The sequence below is a fragment of the Chiloscyllium plagiosum genome, unplaced genomic scaffold (assembly GCF_037043375.1).
Source record: "Chiloscyllium plagiosum isolate Xiang-an unplaced genomic scaffold, Cpla_swu_hap1 HiC_scaffold_17, whole genome shotgun sequence".
In the NCBI taxonomy this organism is placed as follows: Eukaryota; Metazoa; Chordata; class Chondrichthyes; order Orectolobiformes; family Hemiscylliidae; genus Chiloscyllium; species Chiloscyllium plagiosum.
This window is the reverse complement of record NW_028270155.1, coordinates 2,129,988-2,140,627: the sequence shown is the minus strand read 5'-3', so window position 1 is coordinate 2,140,627 and position 10,640 is coordinate 2,129,988. Positions and strand designations below refer to the sequence as shown.

Sequence of the window (10,640 nt, the reverse complement as noted above, 5' to 3'; positions counted from 1 at the left end):
TCACGAGGTTTAACACCATTGGCTGTGAGCTTCCTCTCTTCCTTTCCTCTGTCCCACTGGGCCAGGGCCCTCTAATGCTTCCCCTGCCCCAGCTCAAACTCTCATCTTTCGCTAAGCTCTGCCCCAGCTCCCCTCATCCCCCTTTCAAGCTCAACCTGTCCATGAGACTCATTCTACTAATTGAACTTTTTCCCACTAAACTACAGGCTGCAGAACCATCAAACCTGACCTCTATATGTCTGCTGATAATGTTAATGGTTCCTTCTCCCTTCACATGCTGTCTCCCTCTCCTTTAAACATCACTGCGGATGAGTTGGACACAAAGAGTCTGTTTCCATGTTGTATAATTCTAGACATTTACAATCTGCCATTCTCAAAAAAATCAACCCGACTTCACTGTCCTTGCAAATTCCATCCCATCTCTAAACTCACTTTTCTTTCCAAACTTCTTGAATGTGTTATTAGTTCCTAAATTTGCACCCAATTTTCTGCAGCTTTATGTCTGAATTTCTCCAGTCAGGTTTCTGTCCCTGGCAAAGTGCCAAAACTGTTCAAAGCCAAAAACGGCCCATCATGTATCTCTGATAAAGATGAATCACTCATCCTCACCCTTCACAACTTGTCAGAAGTCTCTGAAACAATAACCTCACAACACTTCTCTCACCTGATTGCATTCTTTAGCCAGAAAATGACTTGCAACAGCTTCTCTTCCTAGTCTTGCATTATCACCTTACCTACATGCTTCCCCTTAGCAACATCATCTAATAAAACAATTTTAGTTTTCATAGGTATAGTGACGACACCCAGCCATACACAGCTAGAGCTCAGAATCACCTCCTTTGACTCCCTGTTCTTGAAAAAATGATCAGACGGCTTAATTAATATTCAGTCATGAATGAGCTCAAGGTTCCTCCAAATGCAAAAACTAAATACGTTGTTTTTAGTACCACCACACGTCCGTTCCTTAATTTTTAAACATTCAATAGGGGATGTGGGCTTCACTGGCTGGCCTGAATTTATTGCCCATCACCAGTTGCCCTTGAGAGCATAGAACATTGCAGCACAGTACAGGCTCTTCAGCCCTCGATGTTGCGCTGACCTGTGAAACCAATCTGGAGCCCATCTAACCTCGACAATTCCATTTTCGTCCATATGTTTATCCAATGACCATTTAAATGCCCTTAACGTCGGTGAGTCTACTCCTGTTGCAGGCAGTGCATTCCATGCCCCTACTACTCTGAGTAAAGAAACTACCTCTGACATCTGTCCTATACCTATCACCCCTCAATTTAAAGCTATGTCCCCTCGTGCTAGCAATCACCATCCGAGGAAAAGATGATGGTGGTGAGTTGTCTTCTTGAACCGCTGCAGTTCTTCTGTTGCAGATAGACTCACGGTGCTATTAGGAAGGGAATTCCAACATGTCCACCCAGAGACTCTGAGAAAACAGTGATATATTTCTAAGGCAGAATGGTGAATGGTCTGAAGGAGAACATGTGGGTAGTGGCAATACCATGCAAATGCTGCCCTTGCCCTTCTAGCTGGCAATGGTCATGGGTTTGGAAGGGGCTGTAGAAGACAACTTGGTGAATTTCTGCAGTGCATCTTGTAGATAGTACACACTGCTGCTACCAAACATCTGTGGTGGAGGCGGTGAACACTTGTGGCTGTGGTACCAATCAGGCGGGTAACTTTGTTCTGGATCGTGTCAAGCTTCTTGAGTGTTGTTGGAGATGCACTCATCCAGACAAGTAGCGAGCATTCCATCATTTTCCTGATTTGTGCTTTGTAGATGATGGACTGGCTTTAGGAAGTCATGGGCTGAGTTATTTGATGCAGAATTTCTAGCCTTTGATAGCCACTGTATTTATATGGCTGGTGCAGTTCAATTTCTGATCAATAGTAAACCGCAGAATGTTGTTAGTGAGGGATTAAAGTGATGGTAATGCGGGATGAGGGATTAAGATACTCGAGGAGAGTATTGGAGATGTCATTGCCTGGATACTGTCTAGGATTTGTTGTTTTTGGATATGGGCTGCTTCAGTATCTGAGGAATCTCAATGGTACTGAATATCTTGCAATCAGGAGTGAACATCCCCAGTTTCTGACATTACGATAAAGGGAAGGTAATCGACGAAGCAGTTGAGGGTAGTTGGGCTCACAATGCGACCCTGTGGAAGGGCTATGACTCTAACCTTCCCTCTGGAATTCAGCTCCTTTGTCCACGTTTGAACTGAGGCTGTAGATGAGGTCAGGAGCTGAGTAGCCCTGGTGGAACCCACTTGGGCATCACAGAGCATGTTATTGCTGAATAAGTGCAGCAATTGACTGGGTTGAAAGTGACAAACTTGCATAACACATGCTTAGGCAATTTTCCACATTATCAGGAGACTATTTAAGGAGCAGTTGTTGCGAGTGATGTACAATTTTGTTCCTCTGAGACAGGTAAGAAGGGGTAAGATTAAGGAACTTTGGATGACGAGAACAGAGGAGCTTCTCGTCAAAAGGAAGAAGGCAGCTTATGTAAGATGGAGGAAGCAAGGATCTAGCACAGCTTTAGAGGATTACAGGCTTGCTAGAAAGGAGCTCAGACATAGACTGAGGAGAGCCAGGAGGGGGCACGAAAAAGGCTTGGCAAGAAGGATTAAGGAGAACCCAAAGGTGTTTTACTCATACGTGAGGAATAAGAGAACGATCAGGGAGAAGGTAGGGCTGATTAGGGATAGCAGAGGGAACTTGTGCGTGGAGTCTTAGTAGATAGGGGAAGCCCTAAATGAGTATTTTTGCTTCGGTTTTCACCAAGGAAAGAGAACTTGTTGTAAATGAAAACTTAGAGGAGCTGGGAAACAGTCTTGACCAGATCATGGTTGATGAAGTTGATGTGCTAGAAATTTTGGAAAACATTAAGATTGATAAGTCCCCCGGGGCAGACCAGATTTATCCTAGGCTGCTCCGGGAAGCGAGAAAGGAGGTTGCTAAGCAACTGGCGAGGATATATCTCCACGAGAGTCGTATCGGAAGATTGGAACGAGGCGAGTGTTGTTCCACTTTTCAAAAAGGCTAATAGGGAAATCCCGGCCAATTACAGACTAGTCAGTCTCACGTCTGTGGTCAGCAAAGTTGTGGAAAGAATTCTGAGGAATAGGATTTATGACTATTTGTTAAAGTGTAGTGTGATTATAGGCAGTCAGCATGGCTTTGTGAGGGGCAGGTCATGCCTCACAAATCTTATGGAGTTCTTTGAGGTGGTGTCAAGACAGGTCAACGACGGTTGAGCAGTGGATGTGGTGTATATGGACTTCAGCAAGGCATTTGTTAGAGTTCCCCATGGTAGGCTCATTCATAAAGTCAGGAGGTATGGGATACAGGGAGATTTGGCTATCTGGATTCAGAATTGGCTGGCTGACAGAAGGCAGAGACTAGTTGTAGATGGAAATTATTCTGCCTGGAGGTCAGTGTTGAGTGGGGTGATGCAGTGTTCTGTTCTTGGACCTCTGCTCTTTGTAATTTTTATAAATGACCTGGATGAGGAGGTTGAGGGGTGGGTTAGTAAATTTGCAGATGACACAAAAGTTGGAGGTGTCGTCGATAGTATAGAGGGCTACTGCAGGCTGCAGCGCGACATAGACAGGATGCAGAGCTGGGCTGAGAAATGGCAGATGGAGTTCAACCTGGATAAATGCGAAGTGATGTATTTTGGAAGGTCGAACTCGAATGCTGAATATAGGATTAAAGACAGGATTCTTGGCAGTGTGGAGGAACAGAGGGATCTGGGTGTGCAAGTATATAGATCCCTCAAAGTTGCCACCCAAGTGAATAGGGTTGTTAAGAAAGCATATGGTGTTTTGGCTTTCATTAACAGGGGTATCGAGTTTAAGAGCCGCAAGGTTTTGCTGCAGCTCTACAAGTCCCTGGTGAGACCACACTTGGAATACTGTGTCCAGTTTTGGTCTCCCTACTATAGGAAAGATACAAAAGCTTTGGAGAGGGTGCAAAGAAGGTTGACCAGGATGTTGCCTGGACTGGAGGGCTTGCCTTATGAAGAAAGGTTGAATAATCTCAGACTTTTCTCTCTGGAGAGAAGGAGGCAGAGGTGTGACCTGATCGAGGTGTACAAAATAATGAGATGATTTGGAGATGCCGGTGTTGGACTGCGGTATACAAAGTTAAAAATCACATAACACCATGTTATAGTCCAACAGGTTTAATTGGAAGCACACTAGCGTTTGGAGCGTCGCTCCTTCATCAGGTGGTAGTTAGGATTGAGCCCTCCACTACCACCTGATGAAGGAGCGATGCTCCGAAAGCTAGTGTGCTTCCAATTAAACCTGTTGGACTATAACCTGGTGTTGTATGATTTTTAAAATAATGAGAGGAATAGATAGAGTCAATAGCCAGAGACTTTTCCCCAGGGCAGGATTGACTGGTACGAGAAGTCATAGTTTGAAGATATTAGGAGGAAGGTATAAAGGAGACATCAGAGGTAGGTTCTATACGCAGAGAGTTGTGAATGCATTGAATGCGTTGCCAGCTGAGGTGGTGGAAGCGAAGTCATTGGGGACATTTAAGCGACTGCTGGACATGCACATGGACAGCAGTGAGTTGAGGGGTGCATAGGTTAAGTTACTATATGTTACATTAGGATTAAGTCTCGGCACAACATCGTGGGCCTAAGGGCCTGTTCTGTGCTGTACTTTTCTATGCCAGTATTGTAGTTTTTTTCTTACATTCACTCATTGGATGTGGATGCTGCTTTGAGAAGGGAATGGTGAGCTACTTTCTTGCAGGCCAGCTGTTATAGGTAGAGCAATAATGCTATCAGGGAGGGAGTTACTGGATTTTGAAAATTGATATCACTTCCAGTTATGCTGTTTGGTATGCAAACAGTCATGTATTCACCAGGTTGGCACCACAATTTAAATATGCCTGGTGTTACAAGTGATTCCAGTTTTCAGCCAGTTTAATTCACTCCACCCAATAAAAAGAAACAGCTGAAGGCTGTTGCTTTTGGGATGTCTTCCTGCTTTTTTAATTAAACTCGGTTTGACTCCCTGGGTTTAGATTAGAGTGGTGCTGGAAAAGCACAGCAGGTTAGGCAGCATCCGAGGAGCAGGAAAATCGACGTTTCGGGCAAAAACCCTTCATCAGGAATTGACTCGGTGGCTTGATGGTAATCACACAAATGACTTGTCCTGTATTCTTAACTGTGACATCTGGTTCTGGACTCCCTGGTCAACAGGAAAGCCCTTTCTGCATTTACCCTGTCTAGTCCTGTTTGAAACCTAGAAATATAACTTGCAATATTCTATGATATAGAATATAACAATGTGAGGCTGTTGTTTATCTGCGAGACAACTCTCCTAATTTTGACACCAGCACCCAAATATTAGCAGGGTACTTCGCAGTCGACAGGGCTGAATTTTTAGTTGTTGTTTTCGGTGTCTTGGTCAATGTCAAGGGCTTTGTCTGGTTTGAAACTTTTGAATAAACTGTTACAACTGAATGACTTGGTCTTTTCAGAGGGTAGTTAAGAGTCACTACATCACTGTAAATCTGGAGTCAGATGTAGGCCTGACCAGGTAAGGACGGCAATTATTTCTCTGAAGGACATAAGTGGACCAGATGGGTTTTTATGACATTCAATAATGGCTTTATGGTCATCATTGGATTTATATTTCCAGATTTGTGAATACAAATCCCAACATCTGCTTTGAACATTACCTGGGTCTCTGAGTTACTAGTCGAGCAAAACACCACTATGTCATTGCCACCCCCTAGTTACCTACTTTATTTCTCTCGGCAAAAGTGAGGACTGCAGATGCTGGAGATCAGAGTCTAGATTAGAGTGGTGCTGGAAAAGCACAGCAGGTCAGGTAGCATCCGAGGAGCAGGAAAATCGACGTTTCAGGAAAAAGCCCTTTATCAGGAATGAGGCAGGGAGCCTCTGGGGTAGACAGATAAATGGGAGGGGTGTGGGGCTGGGGAGAAGGTAGCTGAGAGTGCTTTTCCAGCACCCCTCTAATCTACTTTATTTCTCTGCCTGCCAACTATCCAAGGTTGTTCACAACATGGTGTCAAGCTTGATCTCGAAATCAGCTCCTGGCCACATATCTCTACCATCACTAAGATTGCCTATTCCTCCTCTGTAACATGGCCTGACTCAGACCCTGCATCATTTCAGCTTCTGCTATAACCCTCATCCTTGTTAGCACTCTTGACTACCAATGAGTTTCTGTCTTAATCGTTATTCTCTCCTATGTAAACTGAATATTATCCAAACCTCTGCTGTCTGTCTCCTTACTCATGTCAATTCTGATTCATTCTTCATCTCTGTATTCACTTACTAGATTGGTTACTTGTAAAGTAACACAATGATTTTAGAATGTTGTGTGTCAAAGACAAGCACTCTTGAGATTTACTGAGGAACTACACCCAAATGTTGCACTGACTGTGATAAACTCCATCTTGCAAAATGGACATGAAATCACATTTTCTTCGAATATTAGCAAGATTGTGACACTCGAAAGTGGTCGCCAAAATAATAGCTGGTAGGAAACAACTGGTTACCAATCCCTATGAAGTCTAAGCAGGGAGGAGGTTACAAAAAGGCAGAGACCTTTTCTTGAGGATGTGCACTGGGGAGAGAGAGCAGAAAAAAGAAAATGGGAAATGATGGTGGTACCAAACTGCCTAGCCTCCTCACTCACTGCAAGGTTCACTCTGCAGCAGCACTGGCAGAGGCTGGAGACTACAGCACCTGATTCACTAAGAATGTCCACAAAATAAGGGCGAAAATGACGGAGAAATAAATCTATGGCTCGGACTCATCACACACATTAAAACTTGGTTAAGGCAGGAATAATTCAGATCCATCAATGCAATAAAGTGCTGTGATATGGTGCAATACAGTAACTGAGCACATTATCACATACAGCATACTTACAGACTACTACTGTGTCATTTCTAAACTGACTCATTACTTTCAAGAGAGTTCAAATATGTCAAACCAATTAATGTGGGCTAGAAATGAAACCCTTCACTGGCAAGTGTTTTCTCACATTGTTCACCTGACCTAATCAGAAGCACTTGCATCTCCTTCACCTGCATCCAGAGATTATGGAAAATACTTTGTGAAATCATCCTCAAGTTAACCCACTGATGATGTCACTTGTGCATCTACTTACCGCTCTGCTTGGGCAGGAGATGACCTAACCATTGCTGGAGCTCGGCTACTCTGACGATCACCTTTTGGTGACGGTGGCCTTCCAAATGCCTTCCGATCACGATGCCCTGAAAACAAGACAATCTGGAACTTGAGACTAGGTCAGAGCAAGACCACACATTTATGCACAGAGCACCATTCCACTGTAGCTATACAGAGCAACATTTGACATAGACACAAAAAAACACTTGGTACATCACATAGCAACCAAGAAAAACAGACAGCAACACTGCACACTAGCTCCAAAAAACAAACAGCAATATCACAGTAAAATATAGAACTATTGTTTGAGAAATCATCAGATGTGGCTAAACCAGTGTCTTTAAGATCTTTATTTGAAGGTGCTGGTATTGGACTGGGGTGTACAAAGTTAAAAATCACATAACACCAGTATGTAGCCCAACAGGTTTATTTGGCAGCACTTGCTTTCGGAGCGCTGCTCTTTCATGCAATCACCTGAAGGAGCAGTACTTCCAAATAAACCCGTTGGACTATAAGCTGGTGTTGTGAGATTTTTAACTTTAAAATCTTTGCAATGGTATCTCTCCTAAGCAGTGTAGCACATAAGAAATAGGATCTAAAACCCAATGTTCCTGTCAACCATCCACAAGATCCTAAGGAACAGGCCTTAACTCCAGTTTCTACCACCTTCCATTATAAACCTGCAATTTATAGATGAATGGCCTACTCCCTGTAGTAAGTCACAAAGATTTTGATCTGCAAGTCCATTGTTAATGAGGGCAGAAAAGTGGAGCTGTACCATACTTAGATCAGCTACAATCTTACTGAATGGTAAAGCAGGCTGGAGGGCTGAGTGACCTGCACCTCGTCTTTTAAACATTTTTATGGAACTTCATATTTTAGAGTTTTGAACATTTAAGTGATGTAATATTTGTAATTTTATGCTTGCCATTTTATTGTCCACAATACTGCCATTATGGACAACTGCAACTGTGGTTCTCTATCCCAATGTTCAAGATTAAGGTCTCAACAAAGATCATATAGGACACTAGCTATAAGCAGAATGGGCCAAACGATCAATCTTTGTTCTTAAGATTCTCTAGTGCTTTTCATTTTGTTCCCATTGCATGTACCTGCCTCTGTACTTCAACTCTCTGCTGAAAAATGTTACAGGAAAATCTAGCCTGTGGTTCATGTGAAATTACCAACCTCTTTCTGGAGAAACTGTGACCCGTTTGGATGGTGGAGAGGATGGCCTTTCCTTATCAGAAGGTTCATACCGTTTTCTGGTGCCTTTATCAGCAGGCTGAAATAGAAAGACAGTCAGTGTCAAAATCTCAATGGTACATTTATTGATCAAGATCAAGAGTCTCCTCAATCAACTATGTTTGCTAATCAGTATTTCATCACAGAAACTGGTGACAGTAATGATTCCACAGGGGAGTGTAGCCAGGGCTAGACCCATGGCACCATGGGCAATTCCACTGGACGGGGAAGAGGATCTTAACAGCAATAGTTATAGAGGATTCAGTGGTCAGGGGATCAGTGGGACATTTCAGTGGCAGTAAATGTGACTTTAGGTTATGTGTTGCCTCCCCAGTGTCAGAGTAAAAAATGAGCAGTGACTGCAAGACATCCATCTGGTGTAGGGAGATCAGCCAGAGAGTCTGAGACCACACTGGCACTGACAACATAGGTTGGAAGTGGGATGAGGTCTTGAAGACAGTTTTCAAGGAATTAGGAAGTAAATTAAAAAAAAAAATCTCAAGAGCGATAATGTCAGGATTACTCCCAATGCTAATATCGGTGAGCATAAAAACATGAGGCTAGATTAGCGTGGTGCTGGAAAAGCACAGCAGGTCAGGCAGCATCCGAGGAGCAGGAGGACTGATCAGTTGGATAAGAGATTGGAGAACTGATCTAGAAGGACAGCATCAGATGTTTGAGAACTTAATGACCAGTTCTGGGCAGGTGGGACTTGTAAATCTGGACATGATATCTTTGCTCATGCTGTTGGGTTGTTTTTAAACTATCCTATCAGGCATTTATAACCTGTGGGGTAACCCAAATTGGAAGTAAAGTTGATTACAGGAAGTTGAGAAGATGCTAGGGAGACAAGAAGATGGGAGAAGCAAAGGATTGAGCATGCTTTGAAAGTGGAACAATGTTAAATAGATAAAGTTAAAGGGCACTACACCTGAATGCATGTAACATTCACAACCATGGAGAAATTTCCAAGGTCCAAATAGAGATACATGAGTACAATGCAATAGCCATGACAGAAACATGGCTCCATGGTGACCAGGACTGAATACTCTATGTTTATGAAGGATAAGCAAAAAAAAAGGAGATGCAGATTTGCTGGTAAGAACGGATGGGACAAGTATATAAGGAAGGATCTCAGATCAGAAGAAGAATGTGCAAAATCTGTTTGGGTTGAACTAAAATGCTAAGCTACAGCAAATATTGGTTGGAGTTATTTATAAACCACAAAAGCGCTGGTGTGGGGCATATTAATCAGGAGTTAAGAAAAACTTGTAGTAGCATGGGCAAACAGTTACCACAGGTGACTTCAATCTGCATATACACTGGGCAAACCAAATGAGCACTAAACCTGCGGAGAGTGATTTTCTGGAGTTTGTTAGAGGTGGTTACCTAGAACAGTCTGAGGAGCTGACTGGAGGACATGCTATTTTATATTTAGTATTATGTAATGAAGGAGGGCTAATTAATAATATTGTTGGAAAAGAATCTTTTGGATGGGTGGTCAAAATATGATAAAATGGTTGACCCTTATTTTCTATGTTTCTATCTAATAGCTTCCACGGTTATACGAAAAGAAAATGTTTGGCTAAAATGAATGTAGGTTCATTATAGGAATAAGAATTTTTAAATTAGGAGTAGAGAAATGATGGAGAAGTGAAATGATCATTTTGTGGCAGTTTTCACTGAGGAAAAAATCTCCCAGAAGGGTGCTACATGTATGGAATGAGCTGCCAGAGGAAGTGGTGGAGGTTAGTACAATTGCAACATTTAAAAGGCATCTGGATGGGTATGTGTGTAGGAAGGGTTAAGAAGGATATGGGCCAAGTGCTGGCAAATGGAGCTAGGTTAGGTTAGGATATCTGGTCGGCGTGGAGGAGTTGGACCGAAGGGTCTGTTTCCATGCTGTAAAACTCTATGACTTTAAGTACAAATCCAAATGGATAGAGAGAATGAGAAATGGAAAGAAATTAGCAATAGTAAGATGATTGTATTGGAAAAATGAAAAAGAACTGCAAGATGCTAAAACTCCAGGGTATAACATTCTACATCCTACTGTTGAAGGCTGTAGCTATAAAGATAGTTGATGCATTAATGATTATCTTCCAAAATTCTCAATATTCTGGAATGATTTCTGTGGATTAGAATGTAACAAATGTCACTCCATACTATTGAAGGTGTGAGAGAGAAAACT

General features: G+C 42.6%; 1 protein-coding gene across 9 annotated transcripts in view; it reads right to left on the bottom strand.

Annotated features, from left to right (window-relative positions):
* Positions 1–10,640, bottom strand: part of zc3h18 (zinc finger CCCH-type containing 18) — a 248,786-nt gene that overhangs the window by 6,882 nt on the left and 231,264 nt on the right. For 8 of the 9 annotated variants that reach the window (XM_087995663.1, XM_087995669.1, XM_087995668.1 and 5 more), the window contains 2 exons: positions 8,393–8,489; positions 7,185–7,290 (listed from right to left, as the gene is read on the bottom strand). In XM_087995663.1, the coding sequence (XP_087851789.1) occupies positions 7,185–7,290; positions 8,393–8,489 (203 nt within the window). Of the gene's footprint in view, positions 1–7,184; positions 7,291–8,392; positions 8,490–10,640 lie in introns of those variants that run through there. The other variant, XR_015759908.1, reaches the window with a different exon arrangement.